Source organism: Triturus cristatus, chromosome 4_1 (assembly GCF_964204655.1).
Source record: "Triturus cristatus chromosome 4_1, aTriCri1.1, whole genome shotgun sequence".
NCBI lineage: Eukaryota > Metazoa > Chordata > Amphibia > Caudata > Salamandridae > Triturus > Triturus cristatus.
Genome location: NC_140585.1, coordinates 401,636,285 through 401,659,542, shown reverse-complemented (window position 1 = coordinate 401,659,542; position 23,258 = coordinate 401,636,285). Strand labels below are relative to the sequence as shown.

General features: G+C 45.3%; 1 protein-coding gene across 2 annotated transcripts in view; it reads left to right on the top strand.

The window, feature by feature from the left end:
• LOC146855013 (bcl-2-interacting killer-like) overlaps positions 1-23,258 on the top strand; it is a 143,305-nt gene that overhangs the window by 106,097 nt on the left and 13,950 nt on the right. For both annotated transcript variants that reach the window (XM_085652477.1, XM_085652478.1), the window contains one exon: positions 10,674-10,794. In XM_085652477.1, the coding sequence (XP_085508603.1) occupies positions 10,674-10,794 (121 nt within the window). The remainder of the gene's footprint in view (positions 1-10,673; positions 10,795-23,258) is intronic.

Sequence of the window (23,258 nt, the reverse complement as noted above, 5' to 3'; positions counted from 1 at the left end):
CTGTGCCTCATGGGAATAGTCCAGCCCGAACTGCCAAGCCATGCCTTCCCTGGACCGGAAACAAGCTTCCTAGGACCGGTTTCTGGCATTTCAGCCGTCTTCAGCCAGGCTTGCTTGAATCCAGTGGCAAAGTGAGCAAGGGACTCACGTCTGAGCATACCCTGCCAACTTATGGCGAACAAAGCGGTACAAAAGGGGGTGGTGATGGACGGAGCATCAGAACCAATCAGACACTCACACCCAGTCAACAGATCTGGGTTTGATCCATCACCGTTCTTTAGCCCACTCTGCCACCCCAGTTCAGACATGGCCATATGCAAATCAGTCTGACCCTGTGCCTCATGGGAACAGTCCAGCCCGAACTGCCAAGCCATGCCTTCCCTGGACCGGAAACAAGCTTCCTAGGACCGGTTTCTGGCATTTCAGCCGTCTTCAGCCAGGCTTGCTTGAATCCAGTGGCAAAGTGAGCAAGGGACTCACGTCTGAGCATACCCTGCCAACTTATGGCGAACAAAGCGGTACAAAAGGGGGTGGTGATGGACGGAGCATCAGAACCAATCAGACACTCACACCCAGTCAACAGATCTGGGTTTGATCCATCACCGTTCTTTAGCCCACTCTGCCACCCCAGTTCAGACATGGCCATATGCAAATCAGTCTGACCCTGTGCCTCATGGGAACAGTCCAGCCCGAACTGCCAAGCCATGCCTTCCCTGGACCGGAAACAAGCTTCCTAGGACCGGTTTCTGGCATTTCAGCCGTCTTCAGCCAGGCTTGCTTGAATCCAGTGGCAAAGTGAGCAAGGGACTCACGTCTGAGCATACCCTGCCAACTTATGGCGAACAAAGCGGTACAAAAGGGGGTGGTGATGGACGGAGCATCAGAACCAATCAGACACTCACACCAAGTCAACAGATCTGGGTTTGATCCATCACCGTTCTTTAGCCCACTCTGCCACCCCAGTTCAGACATGGCCATATGCAAATCAGTCTGACCCTGTGCCTCATGGGAACAGTCCAGCCCGAACTGCCAAGCCATGCCTTCCCTCGACCGGAAACAAGCTTCCTAGGACCGGTTTCTGGCATTTCAGCCGTCTTCAGCCAGGCTTGCTTGAATCCAGTGGCAAAGTGAGCAAGGGACTCACGTCTGAGCATACCCTGCCAACTTATGGCGAACAAATTCGGTACAAAAGGGGGTGGTGATGGACGGAGCATCAGAACCAATCAGACACTCACACCCAGTCAACAGATCTGGGTTTGATCCATCACCGTTCTTTAGCCCACTCTGCCACCCCAGTTCAGACATGGCCATATGCAAATCAGTCTGACCCTGTGCCTCATGGGAACAGTCCAGCCCGAACTGCCAAGCCATTGCTCAGACGTGAGTCCCTTGCTCACTTTGCCACTGGATTCAAGCAAGCCTGGCTGAAGACGGCTGAAATGCCAGAAACCGGTCCTAGGAAGCTTGTTTCCGGTCCAGGAAAGGCATGGCTTGGCAGTTCGGGCTGGACTGTTCCCATGAGGCACAGGGTCAGACTGATTTGCACATGGCCATGTCTGAACTGGGGTGGCAGAGTGGGCTAAAGAACGGTGATGGATCAAACCCAGATCTGTTGACTGGGTGTGAGTGTTTGATTGGTTCTGATGCTCCGTCCATCACCACCACCTTTTGTACCGCTTTGTTCGCCATAAGTTGGCAGGGTATGCTCAGACGTGAGTCCCTTGCTCACTTTGCCACTGGATTCAAGCAAGCCTGGCTGAAGACGGCTGAAATGCCAGAAACCGGTCCTAGGAAGCTTGTTTCCGGTCCAGGAAAGGCATGGCTTGGCAGTTCGGGCTGGACTGTTCCCATGAGGCACAGGGTCAGACTGATTTGCATATGGCCATGTCTGAACTGGGGTGGCAGAGTGGGCTAAAGAACGGTGATGGATCAAACCCAGATCTGTTGACTGGGTGTGAGTGTTTGATTGATTCTGATGCTCCGTCCATCACCACCACCTTTTGTACCACATTAAATATAGGGCATCATCTTCAGGACAAACAAATAATGCACTGCTGTCTTGATAATGTATCACACCTTTTTTACAATTCTTTACATACAAAAAAGGAGCAAGGGGAGAAAAAGGGGGATAAAAAATGGAAAGGAAGAATTTTAACCACATTTGACACAATACTAGGCATGTTTTCAGCATAACGTTTGTGACTTAAGTGCTTGGAGTTGCGTGAACAATGTGGATTGAATTTGTTCACGCAACTCCAAGCACTTAAGTCACAAACACCCTATGCACTAGAGTCAAGCTATAACACATTGTGCAATGGTGTTAAATGATTAATTTGTGTCTGTCTATACTGAGAACAACTGTACAGACCCATTTTGGCTTGCCTTTTGGCCAATTCTGTGTTCATTGTTCTGTCTTGTGTTCTGTTGGTCACGGCTGTGCCCACTTGTCATTTGAATGTTTTATTTGATACTACTTTTGAAAAATACTATGAAAATAAATTCTTACCCGGCTGGACAAAAGACATACATTCTATTCTAAGTGTATGGTTACCTATCACACTGTATTCCTCCTGAATAGGGACCACTGTTCTCTATAACATGAAATTGCCCAAGGTCCCTGTCTTAATTCCTTTGGGTTCCCTTGTTCTGTAAAATAGTAATAATATCAAAAGCAGAATAATAATAATAAAAAATAAAATAAAATAAAGGAATTGCAAAAATAACAGCAAAAGAGCAAGAAAAGGAAAGAAAAAATACTGCAGCAGTGAGAAAATCCTTAGTAGAGCTGGTGCAGCAGCTATAATGGGCTATGGGAGTGGCTAGGCCCAAGCCAGGCCCTTTCCTGAAGGATTGCTCCGCCCCCTGACATACAAAGCTGGGAATACCTGAAGGCAGAGCTGGAAGCAGAGGCTGGATACCAAGAAACGCCTCCAACACCATCCAAATCCCCAAGAAAACCACAGCACTCCACAGGTATGGACCCTACAAGTTAAGCGACCTCATTTGCGCCGCAAAACTGACAGGAATCGTCGTTGTAGATCGAAAAACGGGCGAAAAAGCGCCGGAGCTCTCTACGCGGCGGCCATCTTGTTTCGCGCGCTCGAGCGTTTCTTTTCGCTGTGTAATGTTTTTAAAGAGAAGTGCTATCCCTGAGAGGAAGAAGCTTACCAAACACCCCCTGAAAGCTGCGCAGTAACTTAAAATGCCTATCACCAAAGAGCAGAGTTCCTGGCGCTGCACAGCACTGGTAGGGGTGTTTTTTTAGGAGATGTACTGTGATGTTAGAGCGGTCTGGAGTGCTCTGACTCGTTGTTATTTCTGGGTTTGAATATACACTGGAACTCGAATCTTTGAGAAGAATAAAAGTGCACTGTGGGCTTGTTTTAAATTCAGCCTACAGCAAATAATTGTAGTATAATATCTCATATCTTCCGTATTCAAGGTGGTCCTGAGTCTGGTGGGTATACAAGGTGATGGATAATTACCATCAGGTGTGTTCCCCTGCCTTGGTCCTTGCTAATTATCAGCTCTAAGATGTGAGGTGTCCAGCAGCTCATGTAACATACCCTGACGCTGGTCTGCCATTCTGCATATGGCATGATATTGTAGGAATTCTGCTGTCACCAGGTGAAAGACCTCAACAGAATCTCCCAATGACAACAGTTCCCCAGTGTTGTCCCGGTCCGCCACTGTCATGCATCCTGCTGTTTCCACTCTCATCATTCCCAGTCTCCTATCAAACAGTGTAAGTTTTGGAATCCTCCAGAGTAGTCATTGCTGCGCAAAGGGGAGTGTCTTCCCACTTTGGGTCAGGAACTTCTTCAAGACCTGGAACATCAAGCATGGTGTTTTTTCCCTTGTTTTGACTGTTTCAAAGAGGACAGGCATGAAGTAATCACTTCCAGTAGGTTACTGTGTATGGTATTTTCATCTCTGAACCAGCCTGTGAACTGCAGCTGTGCTGCCTGGGACCCATAAGCTCCCTTCTTCACATCTGCATTGTATTCTCAATTTTGACTCTACTTTTTGCCCCCCGACCAAGTACATTAAACGCTGTCCTAAGCAGTTTAAAGGCCTAACGTGAAATTGGGAACATGCAGCACTGAAACAATATAAATACCTGTGGAGCATTACATTTTAGATATCGTATTCTTCCTGCAAGTGGCCATGCTGTCAAAGTCTCTTGATGTATTGATATCATGAGTCAGGCTGTCAGTGTCCAGTTCATTTTACCAGTGGGCCCGATTCGCAAAGGGCCTGCGCAATCGTGGCGGGACCTCTTCACTCGTGGCTGGACCTCCTCAATGAGATACTGTAGTTCAGGTTCCCGCCACGAGTGCATCCCTCCACCATGACTGCGGGCCTCCACCACGAGTGCTGAGGCTCTTTGTGAATTTAGGCCCGAGTGCGTAACCATGATTCTCAGGTATTTGTAGCAGTCTTGCTCCCATGGGATATCTGAGTGCGGCAGCGTTACCTTTACTGTTAGCCAGTAAGAGCCCAGTTTCCATCAGTGACTTCTGCCTGTTTATGCATAGTCCCATCGGGTCGCTGAAGTGTTCCACTGCCTGCATCAACACCACTGCAGATTCGGAGTCGTGACAGGTTGACTAGGAGATCATCTGCATACAATGACACCGTATGTTTACAGTTGTTCACTGCTATTTCCCAGTTTTTAAGGGTGTTATGCAGTTGACAGGCTGGGGATTCCATTGCCAGGGCACATTAAAATGGCGACAACGGACACCCTTGTCTCGTGGCCCTTTCTAATTCCCAGTCCTACAATATTACGCTGTTAGTCATGATGGTCTTATATATATTGGCAGGACAATTTTTTTTAACATTGGCCCAAAATGCATAGCCTCCACCACTGCACACAGATTTTGCCATGACACTTTGTCAAAGTCCTTTTCCGTGTCAACAACACTAGTGCCTTTTCGTTACCTTTCAATGTGGTGTAGCCCTTCACGTGTGGTGAGCGACTAATACTAAGCTCTGTTCTGCCAGATATGCATCCACATTGGTCCCTACATACCAAATGTTTAATTATTGTGTTAAGTCTGTCTGGTTGCTAGTATCTTTCCTAAGATTTTATTGTCCGCATAAAGCATGGATATGTCAGTATGTTCTGTAATCTAAGGGGTCCCATGCTGGTTTAACAGAACTATTATTAAATCCTCTGTCCTTGATCAAGGTAGGATACCTTCCTTTAAGGCTTCCTCGTAGACTTGAAACATTTGATTTGCCACTGATTCTCTGTAGAGCTGATACCATCCTGCTGGGGGCCATCTGAAGCGTAGGTATTTTGTGTGTTAAGTGTGCCAGTAGCCTCTAACACTTCATATGAGGTTATAAGGTGATCCTATTCCTCTCTTTACGCATTGGAAAGATGCCACAGACCGAGTATAGGGTATTGGCAAGTATGTTAGTGTAATACTGTCCCATTTTACAAATAAAGCGTATCCTGAAACACAATATGCACAAACAAACAAGGAAACAATCATTGAAATCTAAACCACAACACATTACAATGAGATAAAATCAGAGCCTTCAGTTGAGCAATGAACCCTGCAGGACACATTCAACACACTTGTTTACAAAGTGATAACAAATTACTGTCTGGGGCAACTACTTTTAAACACCCGACAGAAAAGGCAGTCTTGAGGCAGATACTAGCGTATTGCATGATCTAAGTCAGAGCTAGGGAGGTCCTGCAACTATTGGATCTGTTTAGAGCAGACCATCATCCTGAACAGAAATGCACTTACTGACCAGAAAGCAAAACAAAATGCAGAAAACATACATCAAACTGGCCCTGCTGAAGAAAGTGGAAAACCACAATTATTCCTACACTGGACTGAGGGTGATCCAAAAGGGTATATACTTAGGTGGAAGAGGTGTGGCGCAGTGGTGCAGCGGCCATGGCGACAGCCTCCGGATCCTGGGGCTTAATCTTCCCGACGGCCCTCCAGATCCGGGACACCTCTCGGGAGGCCCCGCAGTTGTGGGGGAGTCTCTGCACTCGGGGCAGAATCTCCACCATCCAGTGGGGGCTGCCGCCATTAGTGCGGAGGCCCTTTATGAATGTCTCTCTGTCTCTGTCTCTCTCTTTATTTTTCCATACCTCTCTCCCTCTGTCAACCACTTTCCCCCAACTCACTGTAGGGTTTATGAAACACAAAGGGCAAAGTAAATAACAATTCAGAGACAGAGAACTTGGCGCTTGGCCCTGTGTACACTTAGCCACATTGTCCATTGACCAAACATGAAACCAACCTCTCCAAATCCAAATAAATTAAGCCAGCCAACATGCGCAATCTTATTAAAGCCGGTAAAAAGATGTAACCAGCATCAGAATCAATCAACGTCACCACCCATCAAAACTGAAATACATACATAATTGGTTTATCAAATCCGACAAATCAAAACACTTTAATAATTACTTGTTCAAAAAGAAAGCCAAGCAAAACTACTCTCATTTAATGGGCTGCTTTAAAAATTTCACGGTCATCCTATTTCTGCCTTTGTTGGGCCAATTACGAGTTGTCTGGTATTCAGCTCGGAATCCTCCATCATGCCCTGGAATTACCAATGCTGCAGGCACTGGTAATTCAGGAAAGGAATTACACCTAACTATAGGGCAATGAGAAATTATTGGAGGATTGGTGTTATTGTATTAATTCCATCGTTTCCCCAAATTCCATGCACCCAGACATTTCGCTTGCTTTGAGCAGGTTAAAAGTCTGGGCGAGCAACTTAGAATTTGTGGTGTTCCAGTGTTAATTGTAATTCAAGTGCGTAAGGTAACTCGGGTCCCATCATGATTAATGTGTCTCTTGTAATCAGCTCCCATTTGTACTTCATATTTTAAAGTAGTACCCAAATGTCTGATATCTTGGAAGCACTGGTGCTGAGGGACTAGTCAGCCCTTTAAATTAACAGACAAATAATTAAGAAATATCACAAACAGCAAACAAAGTGTATGTTATGTTAGGTGGAATTTGTAAAGCGCGCTGACACCATGGGTTTCCTGGCGCTGTAAAACAGAGGTGAATCAGGGGTCAAGAGAAGCAGAGATTAGCCAAGTGAGGGAAAAAGGAAGGTTTTGAGCATTTTCCTGAAGTGAAGAAGAGAGCTGCTAGATTTGATGGACAGGGGAAGAAGATTCCAAAATGTGGGGGCAAGGTAGGCAAACCGACAGTCGCCGAATTTTTTAGTTTTAGTTTTGGGGCAGATTAAGGAGAGCTGAACGAAGGATGCGCGTTGGGCGGTATGGATTAATGAGTATTGTCAGGAAAGCAGGACTAGAACAGTAGAGGGATTTGAACGTGAGGCAGCCCAACTTAAAAGCCGCCCTTTGTTCTATAGGTAGCCAGTGCAATTTGTGTAGCAGAGGTTTGGCCGACTGCCATTTGGGAGTTTTGTAGATGAGACGGGCTGCTTGGTTCTGTACAACCTGAAGGCGATGCAGCAATGATTTGGGGAGTCTGTGGTACAGGGAGTTAGAAAAGTCCAGGCGGGAGAGTACCAGGGAGATGATGACCTGAACCAGAGCGGCTGGTAGTAGTAGATGGCTGACTTTACGGATTTTGCGAAGCTGGAATGTACATGAGGAGATCACAGTGCCCACATGAGATCTGAGGGAGAGTTCGGTATCGATGGTCACACCAAGACTTTTTACTGATTTCGCAGGAACCGGGCGGGGGGGACTAGTTTATTGGGCCAGAACTGCGGGCCCCAGTGAGAGGGGCTGGAGCCGGGAAGAAGGAGCTCAGTTTTACCAGGATTTAATTTTAACTGGTTATGGTCCATCCACTCCTGGATGTGTAACATGACAGAGTGGAAGTTGTTAACAGCATCCAAGGAGTTGAGTGGAAAGATGATCTGTAAGTCATCAGCGTAATTGTACACTGTGATATCCCAGCTCAGAAGCGAGTGAATCAAGGGACGGAGGTAAAGGTTGAATAATAGGGGAGACAGGGAAGAACCCTGAGGGACTCCACAGGTCGTGTTGGTTTTATACGCTGTGTAGGGGCCCAGGCGGACGGCCTGTGTCCTGCTGGTCAGGAAAGATTGAGTCCATTTGAGGGCGGGACCCTTGATGCCTGCCCGCTCGACACGGTGAAGAAGGATGTTGTGGTCAACCGTGTCGAACGCGGCCGACAGATCCAGGAGTACGAGGGCCTGGGGGATCCCCGTATCAGCGTTCCTCCTCAGCGAGTCCAGGACTGCTAGAATAACAGCCTCGGTGGAATGGGCTGACCTAAAGCCGGCCTGATTAGGCTCCAGGTAGCAGGAGGCCTCGATGAAGTTGGAAAGACAGCGGGTGACGTGAGCCTCCATTAATTTGGAAAAGTAGGGCAACAGCGATATGGGACGGTAGTTAGAGAGTTCCTCCGGGTCCATGCCAGGTTTCTTCAGGAGAGGCACTAGAATGTCATCCTTGAAGGATCTGGGGACAATACCGGTGCTGAGAGAACCATTCAGTGGAGGTAGAATGCAGTCAGGTAATTTGAGACAGACATCCCGTAGGACCGAAGGAGGACAGCAGTCGTTCGGAGAGCCTGATTTTACCCGGGATGCAAGTTCAGCTAGTGAGTTGGGGTTAAGGATGGGAAAGTGAGTGAAGGTAGGTGAGTTATTTGAAGGAGAGTCTGGGGAGAGTATCTGAGGAAAGGAGGGGATGGAATCCTTAATTTTATTGATTTTCTCGATGAAAAAGAGGTTAAGAGCAGCACAGGTCTCTTGGGTGGGGACCTGACCCGGGAGAGTTCTGTCGTCTGAAGTGAGTTCGTTCATGATTTTGAAGACCTCCTTTGATTTATTGTCCGCAGAAGAGATTCTGATTGCGAAATGTTCCGATTTGGCTAAGGATTGCGTTTTTGTATTCTCTGCGAGCTGTCATGTATTGCAGTCTATCTGGTGCAGAGTAATTGCGTCTCCACGTCCGTTCCAGCTGGCGGACCTTCAGTTTGTGTTTCTTGAGTTCGCCAGAGAACCATCTGTGGGAGTTGTGATGTCTGGTACAGGGGAACTTGGTAAGGGGGGCGAATTGGTCGCTAGCCGACATTAGCCAGGTACCGATATCACTTTCTAACGTGTCGATGTTGGCAGATGTAATGATAGCTGGACGGGTATCGGCTAAGGTCGCGAGAAAGCCTTGGAAGTCGTAGGAGTTCCATTTGCGTGAGAGGCCACCAGCCATCAGAGGGGCGGGGGTCCTGCCTGTGACAGTGAGGATGGTGTAAAATAAAAGATTAAGTAGTACTAATTATTTTAGATGTAGCAGGAGTAGAGAAAAACTTTCAGGCGTACTCACGCATGCAGTGCTTTAAAGCGACACCATGAAAATTCCAAGGAACAGACTGTTTGGTGAAACGCCGTGGTAACCAAAACACTTGCACACTCTTTTATAGCATAGCAGGAGAGTAGGGTGGTAAAACCGCTCTAGAAAAGCACTGTTACTGCAGGATCACAGTATTACTGTGGGTGGTTTTACCTCCTGATTCAGAGTTCACGGTTTGCAATGGGGAATGACCTGAAAGTTTTGTTTTAAGGAACGTTAAACCGTACACCATCCCCAACTCTACCTGTTTCCCCCAATGCTAACTTTTTAAAGTAATACCTAGAGAGAGATTTGCATGCCATCCCATCCCTGTACAAATTCCTGAGCAATTCACGAATGTGAAATTATTTGTAAACACTGTATCCGAGGCCACATTCAGACACTGAGGGCCCCACTTATGAGGCCCTACCGGCTCCATTGTGCCGCCGGAACATCACTTTTTTGACGTTCCGGTGACGTGGCTTTTCATGGCCTTATAAATATGTGCCCCTTTTACGCAGAAAACTGATTGAAAGGGTGTTGCTGGGGTCGTTTCCAGCAACATCCATGGCTTTTTGAAACTGCCCCAGATTTACGAGAAATCGAAAGTCTGAGGCAGTGCCAAAAACGTACACCTCCCCAGGGGAGGCGTAAGGGAGCAACAACAAGGAGAAATATCTTTATTTCTCCTCATTTTTCCTCTTTCTATGTGTGCTGCATTTTGCAACACACATAGAAAGAGGAAAAAGCCTCTTTGATTGTTTTTGTGCTGGAAGGTTTCCCTTCCTGCACAAAAATAATCATCCCGCAACGCAGGCACCCTTCCGCCATGTTGCAAAGAGGCCTGAATTGGTGTACAGCAGCCCATTGTGCGCTAGCGCAGGGAAGAAGGACAGGAATGCGCCATATCTAGTAGATACAGTGCATTCCTGCCCTTTTTTTTTGCCGTAGGGCAGTGCAGCAGCAAGGTCTGCTGCACTGCCCTACGGCAAAAAAACACATTAATGAGGCCCTGAGTGAGTAATGCAGGCCATTGTTCTGTATATACTCTCCCCAAGGATGAAGTGTCCTCCTGTACTGGCATGAATGAACAATGAGATAAACCGCAAGCATGAGCCTCTTGTGAATGCTTATATGAGGTTCTTCAAAATCCAACGCTAATATACTTTTAACATCAAAGCACTAATCACCTTACTCCCCTTACTAATTGTCCTTTCTTCGGTTGTATTCCATTGCTCTTACATTAAAACCCCCTGATGGTTATCTATATGAATCTCTTATTCAAGAAAAATGCTTTTTTCATGCTTTGCATCTGAACAATAACTTAAAAAATTACATTATTTTATAGGATGGCGGCCAGTGTTTGCCAGCTACGTGTTTCAGGTATTTTGAAAAGTGTTATGAAATGGTTTACGCGGCTTGCGAAGAACAATTCAAGTCAGAGGACTGTGGCCTATGGAGGAGACTGGGTATGTTCATATGCTCTGTTCCTGCTTTAATTGTGTTGGCTGGTTCTTTCTGGTGGGTGTGTAGCAAGCATGTATTCAAGAAACTTGTTGTTGACCTCTTCTACTGTGACCCAAATGTTGAAATCCACCTAATCCCAACCATGATCTTTGTTAGTGCACCTCAACTCAAGGATAGCTGTGCAGGAATGTATGCAGGTCCATGGTTAATAGGCATGAAACTCTTTCTTTTCAATTATTGTTGTTTTGGAAGATTTCCCCAGTAGTAATGTGAAGTGTGTGTTATATAGGACAAAAGTCACATTGTTAACATTTATCTTACACTTCTCCACCCTCCCTCTGTCAGAGACACAGTCCTTTGGCCCAGTTTATTGAAGACAATTTATTATCTGTTAGTGCCACATCCTGTGGTTTGCTGAATGGTCCCCGACGAGAAGAAAGCAGGCAAACAAGATTACATATGGGCAATGAACTAAAACCTTACTACACAGATTCAGAAACGATTACTTAGACAGTGCCTGTTTTACACACCCTGTAAAAGCTTTGACCCCTCTTGCTCATGTGAACAATTTAAAAACATCCCCACCGAAACAACTGAAAAAATGTGGAAGTTCAGAGGGACACAAGTTGCATTTAATTACAAAGTTTTTTTGGCATGTAGTGGAAATATGTCTTAATCCAGACATGTCTTAACAGACATTTAGAAAATGCGATTATAATCAGCCATTTCAGTTAACTCTCCAGCCAATATGGGCCTTATGCACGTGGGCCAATCTGAACAAAAATAAGAATATTTGGGGTTAGTAGTAGGATTGGTAGCATACCGGTACTTAGGCATAGACAGGGTCTTTTATGTCCAGATAACATGTGGCAGTGATGAGGGTTCGAGCAGACAAAATATCGTCTCCCTCCAGGGCACCCACATTCAATAAGGAGGCTGACATAGATTAACCGGAAGCTGTCCTAAACATGGAGCACAGAACATTATACCCTGAAGAAATAACTAACCCGTGGTCTTGATTGCAACAGCCTTGGTTTCACTGTGATATGTGTGGCACTTGTGGTATGCTGATACTGTAGAGTTCAGAATTTAATAGGTATGATTAATTGCACCTATTATGCTGATTCCCCAGTGAAATGGAAAATAACATGCAGATCTTGGAGTTTTATGCCGGAAAATCCACATACTCCATCAATACCAACAGGACAAGGTCTAAAACAAGGTTGTGTTCTTGCTCCAACATTGTTCAATCTCTTTATTTCAGATCTGAGCAAAGCTTTGGATGAGGCGAAGTCACACCCGCTAAAACTGGGACAACAACCTCTGATGTCACATGGAGACTATATAGTCCTCATGAATTTAACCCCTATTGACCTTCTAAACTTGCTTAACACATTGGCTGTTTACTGGGCAACAAACTGAATGACAGTTAATTTAGACAAAACTTTAATAGTCCTCTTCGGAAATGGCCGCAAAAAGAAGGGCAATTGGTACCTGGGAGGCAGTCTAGTAGAAAAGAGTCCCGGCTACAAATATCTTGGGGTGTGGCTTCATGAGCGCCACTCTCCCAGGCTTCATCTAAACACACTGGAGCCTCGCCTCATTTATCACTGCTTTTTAGAAACTGCACAGTAAATTCCCCACGCCAACTTGGAAACCAATTCTGGCAGCAATTAAAGCAAAACTAATCCCAATGCTATCCTTCTGTCACACAGAGGAAGGCTGAAGCCTGCACCGACAGCCGGATACAGCGGGAACGATTAAGACGTATGATAACCCCTTCCCCTAAGGAGAGATGTCTATGAGTAATTAGATAATGCACACTACACGGACATATCCCTAATTGGGGAAAGGGAAAAAAGGGATAAAGAAACTGGAGCGCAGCTGCGAGACCTCAGGACCAGGATATCTTCGGAGGGACTGACCATCTCGCGTCTTATCTGCCACCCTGAAGGCCCTGGAAGAGAGACCACACATTCATATATACGTACTACTCTTATGTCTTACCCTCCTTCTCCCTCCCACTTTATGTGCGTGTACTTACTCAGGGATCGGCTGCACGTCTACATAAAATGAGAACAGTGGCAATGCTTCAGGAAGAGGAAAAATCATATTTAGACATTGTCACTCATAGTCTTAGAGGCACTTATCTGAATGAACGCCTCTCTTAGACTTCCGGGAATTCGTGGCAGGGCCCGCCTCTGCCTCGAGCGGGAACGGGTAATCCAAATCCTCCAGGTAAATACTCCCTATCGCCTCGACCTTTCAGTCAGATTGGGGCGAAGGAGTAAACGTTCCAAAAATAAACGTCTTCAAAAACGCTGTGTCTCACCCTTCCCTTCCTTTCAGGGAGGCGAGAAACAGAGCGCTTGCACTGTTCTGATTTGTGCTGATTGATAATTAAATCCAGGTGACTGTAATCCTTTCAGCCCGCAAGTCCAGTGCAGGAGATCTCAGAGCGAGAGAAGCGCTGCCACCGCTACGAACTCACTTTGAGGCTTCGGGGCTTTTTCTCCGGTGGGGGCGAAGGCGCGCACTTCCGCGTTGTACACTGACTCTGACAGGCCGAATGCTGCCGTGTCGCACTGTTCAGCAGGCAGCTATGCTAATCCCGCGGGGTCTTTTCCCGCGAAGGACGTAGCTCCAGCAACCCCACTGCAGGGGCCGGAGTCTGGCGTCTGCTCAATGTTCCTGCGTCTTCCGTGACCATCTGCGGGCGGAAACCGGGCAGAGCAGCAAGAGGATTGTCCAGGGAATTCAAGGGCGGCTTGGCGGCAGTAGGAGTGCTCCGACAACCTAGGCAGGCAAGGACGTACTCAGGTGACAAGCCTCGGTGAGAGCGTGGGCGGAGCTTAAGTACCATAGGGGAATGTCCGGTTTCTGTCTCTAGAGCGTCTGGGACAGGTAGTCTTACACTCCTAACTCACACAAGCTGATTCTATGCTTCATGTGTCTATCTCCGCCTAGTTCTGACACCTACGGATCAGTAACCTTCCCGGGAAAGCTAATCCTATCTCTGAATCATGCCCAAAGTAAAGTCTTCCGCCTGATATTCCATCTACCACAGCACACGTCACCTACACAAATTAGTCTAGAGTTTTGGTTTGAAGAGCAAGGGCTAGCACAGCAAAGCGCCCTTCTCAAGCATCTGTCATCCTTAAGAAGGCCCCTACCCCCCTCCCTTCCCCGCCCCTCCCCGAATACACTAAAAGCATTCACTTGGAAAGAGATTCAGGGTAACAGCCAAACGAACTGCTGGGTCCACACGAGAAGTGAGGCCTTAAAATCACTGGCCTCGCAACATCTTTGGGAAGTACACCTACCACATAATGCCCTTAAACTCGCATTGAACAAACAAATTAAGCTATTGTCCTGGGCCCAAGATAAGCAATGCTTCCATATGCTTAAACACTCGTGGGTATGTATCAAAACATATCAATCGCCAACGCCACATAGCTATCTTTTTAAAATTGATTACGCTAAATTGCACCCCTGTCTTCCTCCTAACAATTAGCATTCGGGATCTTTTATTTACCCACTAAACAGTGGTGGAGGTGAAAAACACTTCATAACACGATGACAATAGCATACCTGAAAGTACCACAGACTCCGACTTTATGTTTGTTAATTTATTATAAGACCAAGAATAATAAGATGTATATACATCGTAAGATTAACATATAAAGATATAAGAAAATCAACACAGAGCCGATTCTACGAATATAAGTAATTCGACATAACAAGAATACAATGGTAAATTCGAGGATTAGGATGCAGCTTAAAATAGAAACAGAGTTGAGGTCTTTTTTTCATTAGGAATAAAAACAAATCTGGCCCTACAAAGTACTAAGAAGAGATGCTATCTAATGTAAATGTAAATGTTGTATACTTGTAAAGCGCACAGCTGCCCCAGCAACGGGGCGTCCCGGCGCTGTATACCACTGGGGAACCCATCCTGGCTTTCCCTGTGAGATGGGCCCTACTGGGCATCTCCAAAGTGAAGACAAGCATCCCCGGCGCTGATGGGGCCGTAAGTGGAGATTAAGCAAGCTGGTGCCCAGAGTTGCTGAGTGGGATCCATGGTTAGAGTAGGCACCAAGGCGAGAATTATCGAGTCCGCTGACCTTGCCCCAAGACCCTGCCGCGTCGGGAATCGAACCCTGGTCCCAGGCCGACCTCTGCTTCCGGGTCTGCCGCCTCTAACCAGTGAGCCACACCACTCCACTAATACCCTTCCATCTATTCCCAAAGGAGTCAGCACGTGTTGACTTCCTGAGAAGTACTCACGTCAGATGGGTTAAGGTGCTTAAGGCTAGGAGCGAGTTCTAAGATGCTCCTTTCTCTCTGAAAGCTAGCAGAAGTCTGGGGTCTCTGTCCCTGCGCATCATACAATATAGAATTCAATTCTTGGATTCATCCTGGTAAAATTTTCCATTGCAACTTTTTTCTATGTGGGGAGGTTCACGCCTTTTAATTAGGGATTCTTTGTTTGGTGTGGTGACCTTGATTCCCCAACCAGCCAGACACGAAAGATTTCCTCCCTTCTCGCTTCCAACTGTCTTCCAAGAATTCCTTGTATCTTCTCCAATCTGAAAATAACGAATTGGCATTCCAATACCTGCAGTAGGATGAGAACACTGCTATTTCTTGAAAACAACATGCATTCCATTATTTATTTCTTGAGAAGCCAAGGAGGTGCAAAAACAAGTACAGTCTTGGGCCTATGAAATCGGACAACTTAAACAATAAACGGTTATAATATATGATTATAAACTGTCCTGCTCTCTGTATGTGCAGGTATGACGATACATACATGATCATTTTATAAAATTTGCACTACAATGAATGAGTAAATTAATCTACTGAATACATGTTCATGATCATTAAACACTGCAAACGATATACTTGTGGGTAGATGCATGACAACTATGACTATAATGCACCCATACAAATAGAGTGCTGAAAGCGCTCTATATCAAAATCATCAAAGGCTTTTATAAATCCAGACTTTTTGTGATAAGATTCTGCCTTCTACTGGCAGTGGATGCGCTGCCACCATGAGCCCCAGAAAATAGTTTGCCGGCATGCTGGCTGTGTCAGGGGCCGGAGGAATAATTTTTGCGCATACTGTGAAATGCCGCACCCTGCCACCTGTACGCAGAAAGCTTATACGCAAACTTTTTAATGCTAACAGAATACGAGCATGCCGTCAAGCCTTGGTTTTCTGCTTGCAAGGCCGGAGTCCCCGAGTAACAGCCTACCTGGTAAAATGTTTTATCAGTTTGGAGCAGCTATTTAGAGTTGTCGCACAACCAATCTGAGGAACTATTTCCTAAAGGCTTCCCCTCTTTCATTTGCACTTTCCAGGCACTGGCACTTTACCTTGTGTATATATGTCTGGCGCAATTAAGGGCAATTACTGAAGAGTCCTCTTGTCATTAGTTTGCTATTGTACCTTTTAACAGTTTTTTATACTGGTAATATGCGCCTCTATTCTTCATTCTCATCTGCTATGCACTAGCTCCTTTTGGTAGTATTAAGGGCAGTTATTGAAGGGGCCTCGTGTTAAGCGTGCGCTTTTGTTTTCATACAAGGCACTCTTTTATCATGTAATGGTTTCAATTTACTGCATCATGATTGATAAATAAATACACATACTCCGGTACTTACCAAGCCTTTTACCCGGGGGAATAGTCAACATGTCTGACCATCTGGTGCTTACTTGGGAAAACCCTGCGAGGGCTGTAGACCCCTCTGACACACTGGTAACCGCGATACCCCTACAGTGCAACTCGGAAAAGAGCCGCCCCACGTGTCTTTGCAATGATTAGAACTGTGAGGGCTTGATTTCATTCTACAATTGGGCAATCATAAAACAAACTTTGCTGAACCATGTAGCAAAGGGGCTATTTGGACAGGAAGCCGTCAGTCTTTTCCCTGCTGGCAAGTCCTCAAAGGGATTTGGAGGGAGGTCGTCATATCTTTACAATCCTGTAATAAACTCCGGTTAGGTCTGGAATTGTGCTTGCTGTTACAAAGCAGCTGTAGTTTCCTGCCCAACACTGCACATCTTCTCTTTCCCCCCCTACTTGCATTCTGCAGCTTTTGCTCAATTCAATTACTTCCTCTCCGTTGTCTCCGTGATGGTGAGCAGGCTGTACCCAAGCTAAGAGAGTCCATTCTATTAATTACAACTTGTGTAGTGTTGAAGATAGCAAGTTAGCACATGTTGGTTTAATTTAAAACCTGGGGCTGACATTTTTGACTGTTTTCACACTTTAGTCAATGAACTTGCTCTAGGTTATGTTTTCCTGTGTGGAAGCAAACCTAGACCAATGTACGAGCTCTATCTAAACAACAGATATGCATGTGATTTAAGAATGCAGAATATGTGGAATTTAAGAAGGCTATTTCTTCTCTATGTAAGAAAAAATATTACAAATACAATTTTATTGAAGAATGAAGGATTTGAATAACAGAATACTATTGTATGTATGTATGCATATTGTATTGGTATAGCGCTAACCTAACCAAGAGGCAGCAATGAGCAGTACGTAGCTATATAGTCTGAAAAAAGATTTCAGCAGTTATAATATCCAAGGCAATCTAGACTCTGGGCCAACTTTAATTTGTTATGTTGTTATTTCAGCTTATAATGTGCACAAATCACCTTGGGAGGGGTATTTCGGCGCAGCATTGAACTCAGGCAAGGAAAGCAACACTGGTTTAGAAACAGCTCAGTCTTAAGAAGTTTTCTGAATTTGAGGTTATCTGTGCATTTCCGTAAGTGTATGGGTAGTTTATTCCAGTACCAGGGGGCCAATTAGGAAAAAGATCTACCTTCCGAATGGCATTTCCTGATTCGAGGAATAGTGAGAAAGGATTTGTCCGTGGATCTTGAGACTGCCTGGCTGGTGAGGTGTAAGCTTGGCTGCACGATAATGAGGTCCTATGCCATTCATCGATTTATGAGTGATACAGCAGATCATGAAAATAATTCTTTTACACACCAGGAGCTAGTGAAGCGAGCATAAAAGGGGGGTAGAGGTTGCCCTGAAAGGGAGATTTTGGATGAGGCGACCTGCTACATTTTGGATCCCTTGAAGTTTGTTAAGTAGTGTCTCACTGGTAGTGTCCAGTAGGGCGATACAATATTCCAGGCGGCTGATAACCAACGCTTGGACCAAAGTTTTGCACACAGAAAGTGGAAGTAAAGAAAGAAAAGACTCTTCGCAGCAGATGCATCATATGAACGCAGGTGCCAGTGGTAGCCACTACCTGTGCTTTCATGGTCAAGGTCTGATCTAAGCAAATGCCCAAGTTTTTTATTGTCACTTTAGGGGTAGGTGCTGCGCCTAGTTCCGAAGGCCACCGGCCAGGAGACCAGAGCAGTTGGGTTCTTCCAAAAAGCATGATCTCTGTTTTTCTGGAATTCAGCTGGAAAAAATTATTGGTCATCCAGGAAGAGATGGCTTTCATTCCGGCTGCAAAACGTGCTTTTATATTATGAAGGTCTTTATCAAAAGAACTTCATCAGCATGTGAAAGAGGTTTGAAACCAAAAGCTCTGATGGTTTCTGCATGGGGGGGCAACATAGATATTAAACAGTGTGGGGCTGAGACATGATCCCTGGGGCACCCCCTTGTCGAGCTCTATGGTGCGTGATCTAAAAGGACCTAGGTTGGTGCTCTGGGTTCTGTGCGATAGAAAGCTTGTGAACCATTGAAGAGCCATGATACAAATTCCTATACTCTTTAGCCTCAGAAGCAATCTATAGTGAGACACCGTGTCAAATGCTGCATCCAGAGAGCATCTAATGTAGTCTGTAACTGCAATAAGCGCAGTTTCCGTACTGTGCATGGGTCTCAACCAGGATTGGGGGGGGGGGGGGGTCCAAAATCCTATAAGATTCTAGAAACTCCATAAGTTGGCTATTGATTTACCCTTCTAGTAGTTTACTCAATAAGGGAAGCAGCGAGATATGATAATAATTGGACAGGCCTGTGGCTGGAAGATAAGCCTTCTTGTGGGTAGGAATGACCTGAGTGGCTGTCCAGGCAAGATGAGTTTTCCCCGAGCTGATTGAAAAGTTGAGTAAGGAGCAGATGACCAGGGCAAGCTGAATGGACAGAGCTGCTAAGACCCTGGCTGGAACCATGTCCCGGGGAGACCCTCAAATAGCTGCTTTTAGTGCTTTACAAACGGAGACTGGCCTAAGAGGTATGAAATTCCTTAGGGTGCAGTGCAATCCTCGGCCTACCACTTTCAGTCACCACTTTCTTGACTCTCTGGTGGACCCCCACTATAGCTGCAGCTCCTCTCCCCAAAACACCTAGCAAAAACCTGAGTTATTGCCACCTTTAACTTGAATTCTAAGGGACCTATTGGTTTTGTGAATACTTGTTCACATTTCTTATTTGATCAATAGGTTAGCAATGCTCCAATCAAACAACTCAAACTTGCTCTTTGTTGACATCAATACATGTTGTGAATATTTCAAAGCCTTACATTTTCTTCCCACAATAAAGAACATAAATAAACTTGATTTAAGCCCAATATCTAAATGTGCTATTACTATTAACTCTTAAAGCTTCTTAAAGTGCTGATATTTAGCTGTATCCTTTTGCTTTCCCCTCTGTAACATTTTACTCATATTCGAATTTATGACCCACTTTTCTGTTTTCACACTGTTTCAACCCTCTCCACAGGATGTGCATTCTCGCTTCAATATGTTTTCCACATTAGCCTGTAAATACTGGAGTCCTTTGCACTCCCTGGAGCACTACACTCTGGCATTCTCCTCTTTTTATGCCTCCCTAAAAAATCATCATGCAGCCGCGCACAGGTCTCCACGACTTCCTATGGCATGAGCATGAAAGAGCTGGTTGGCCTGTGTGAGGTACCTAAGGGAAAGAAAGATACTGGGCCTGCAGGAGCTTAATTGAGAAAGAAATCCACCCTGGAAATGTAGAGGGGATGAAATGATAAGGCAAGAAACCCCTGCTGCTTGTGTAAAGTCTAAGGAGGTTTGCTAACAGAGTCCATGCCTGCAAGTACCTTGGTGGGGGCACCCCATTGATAAGTGGATGGGACAGGAAGTAAAAAGTGCCATACATTAAAAAACGCAGAAGAATCAAAGGTATCCTCAAACATATATTAACAGATCCACACCTAAACTGGTCAAATATCAAATAGCAATATTAGCAAGTATTCAGACTCCAACAAACTATGCTTCACTTTGCAACTCAGATGGTACTCTCCAGGCTAAAACGATGGCTCCCTGTCCTTACTTGCCTATAGAAATTTTAAAATGTGGCGTGCCTTTTAAGCTCGCCCCTGGTAACACTAGTGGTACTCAAAGTTGGTCAGACGTCCTCGTCATCATTTTCAGAAGATGGATGGGTCATGAAGGTTTGGTAACTGAGTTAGGAATTATATCAAATAAAGACCTGATCTGCTGCTGGACTATTTTCAGAAAACCCCAAAAACCAAACTTGGCAGCTATACTGATAGAATAGCTTCTGAAATGCTATTCCAAATAGGGGTTTGCTGTCCAAATTTAAGAAAGGTGTGTCTATCTCCTCTACTTGTATCCCTTACTACAAGTGCCCAAACAAAGAAAATGAAAATGAAAAAAATGTGCGAAGGTCTGAAAGTACCCCACGTAAGTACCACCACAGGTGCTGCTGGTAGGTACTCACCAATATGCTCACGTCTTCATCATCGGTATCTTTCAAGACCAAAAATGAAATGTGTGGAAAATAGTGTGAAGCAAGAATACTCTGGTAGTGTGTGAACAGAATAGACTGCACAAGTAAATCATGTGTTACCCTATTATGACCCCCTAAGCTAACAATTCAAATAGGAACATTCTCTGGCACACTAGAAGCACAAGGCTTCTGTGAACAAGTAACTAGCAAGTGGATCACACATAAAATGTAAGACACTACGGAGCCATCAAGGCATAGGTTTAGAAGGGAATGCAAGTAAGGGAAAGGCACTACCTTCGCTAAATGGTAAAAAGACAAACCTGTTCAGCAGGACTCCCCGTTGGCACCATCTTCGCCTTAAAAACATATCACTGTGAGCCCATCTAATCTTTCCATGGAATACTCATATATCCAACATTTTCCACAGTCCATTCTCATACATCTCCATGAACCAGCACCCACGTAAGGAAAAGCATACAGTAACTAATACCAACCCTGGAGACCAAATCCCCGCCAGCACCTTGACATCACTTCCTTGAGACCACAGCCCCAGAACACCTTGATATCACTCTGTATCACATGCCTTAAATAACCTCCAGCAGTGGTTACACAATGTATGTGGCCTCCAAATTCAACATTACTAAAGGTGCAAGAGTCCGCCCCAATCAGTCACACTTGTATACAAACAATAGCTCAGATACTACTGAAGTCTTCAGTATGAAGAAAAGATGTGCTGTCTCATTAGAAATACACACCCTCCTCAAAGAATTAAATGGTTATTGAACTCCATTTAAGTCCTATGTATTAATACTCTCTGGAATCGAAAGACAGAGACAGTAAAGATCTAGCTCCTGTATCCCTCTCCTCAAACACAATCAATCAACCAGGCGTTCGTTAAGCGCGACTACTCATCCGTAAGGGTCTCAAGGCGCTGGGGGGCGGGGGTTGCAGGTTCCAGTCCATTCAGGAGGGGATCTGTCAAAGAGCCAGATTTTGAGGTTTCTTGAGAAGATGGGGATCGATGTTGTCTGTCTGAGGTGGAGCGGAAGGGCGTTCCAGGCTCTGGCCGTGAAGAAGGAGAAGGAGCGGCCTCCCGATCTCACCAGGTATGATGAGCTGATAGGCACAGTATAAACACACCTAAAACCAGGCCCTTGAGCAAGCTGTCATCTCTGTCTGGGACTGCCGCGAGGTGCAAGCCAATAACGATGGAGTGGCTGTTCTCATCCCAATGCCTCTTTGGTGCCTTTGACACAGTAGGCTGCTCTATCCTGATAGGCCGCCTGTGGCCCTTGGGAATCAGAGACGGGAATATGGATATCTTCTGTCTAATTAAACAGATCACTCATCTCCCCTTTCTATATTCAGCTCTATAAAATGTACCTGTAAGATTGTGAATATTTACAAATAGTGTGCAGGCAGTATGTGACCATGGAAACAGACATACAACTGATTCCGTTAAATGCAGGAGCAAGTCCCTTTGAAGGATGACTAAGGGAATGCAACTCTTTCATGTTGGGGGAAGGGGCTTGGCCACAGGAAACCTATTTTATTTATATGTGCAAATGTGCATTTCAATATGATATACCAGTGCAGATTTTCCTCCTCATGGTGAACTGCATATGTACAGTTTGTATGTAGAAATACTTTTACAGCTGTCTTACATTCGAGGATTACACCCTGGAATTCTTTGTGAATCTCTGACAATCAGGAGTCTTCTTCAAAAAATTAAATCCTTCAGAAGTACATATCCACTTTTGCACGAAGTGCTTGGTGAATTAGGCGCTGTGTACTTGTTACATGCTATTTAAACTACCTTGTGCCCAGCATATTCTGCACCTCAATTGCACTAATGTATTATGTATATGCAATCAAACATACATGCTTACGCTGCCTAGTAAGCAAGCTCCTTTTAATCTATAAAATGCTTCCAAAAGAAATATTTCACTAATATCATTGATCAGTTACTTTTTTTTAATCATATGTGATAATAATACAGACATGTAACTGCAGATGAACCCCAGATGTGTTGCACTGTATTTGTGTTTAATAAAAGTCATTATAACCGTTCAATTCTTTACTGTGGTTGTCAGCATGGCACAGGTTCCCATACTCAAGTTACATGTTTAAGACTCCCTCATTACACTGTCTGTTGATATTAATCAGTCACAATGTGCAATGATTTAGACATGTAGGATCATCTAGGTGGCTGTTTGTGGACATACAATGCCTAATATAGTGTGTTGTGCTGGATGTTGGGATTTTCCTGTGATTGCATTATGAAAGGGGTTGGGGTAGGTCTTTGCATCTTGCCAGTAAAAGGCCTGGGAGGGTGTTAGACCTGTCAGCCTTAGTGTTGTCTTCTTCAGTTCACTTCTGGATGTGGGGAAGGACTCTGAGAGGACTGCCCTACTGCCTGCGGCATGTTTTGTACTGCAGAGGACTGCCATGTTCCCTCAGGGGATTGCCCTGCTGCTTGAGACCTGCTCTCCTCCTTGCACACGGGACTTCCAGAGTGACTCCAAGGGCTAGTTGACTGGCCTGATCAGAGCCCCAGGGACAGAAAAAAGCTCCAACCGTCTTGTACCCAGAGCCTTAGTGAGTCCTGACCCTTCAAATAGTGTCCTCCCAGTCCTGGACCCTTGGAAGTTGTGCTAAAGATGCCAAGGTATCCCAAATCCAAAACTTGGGACTTAAAACATTTCTGTTAAAGAGTGCAGTGAGAACCAAGAGGAGACCATACCTACCTGCTTGCA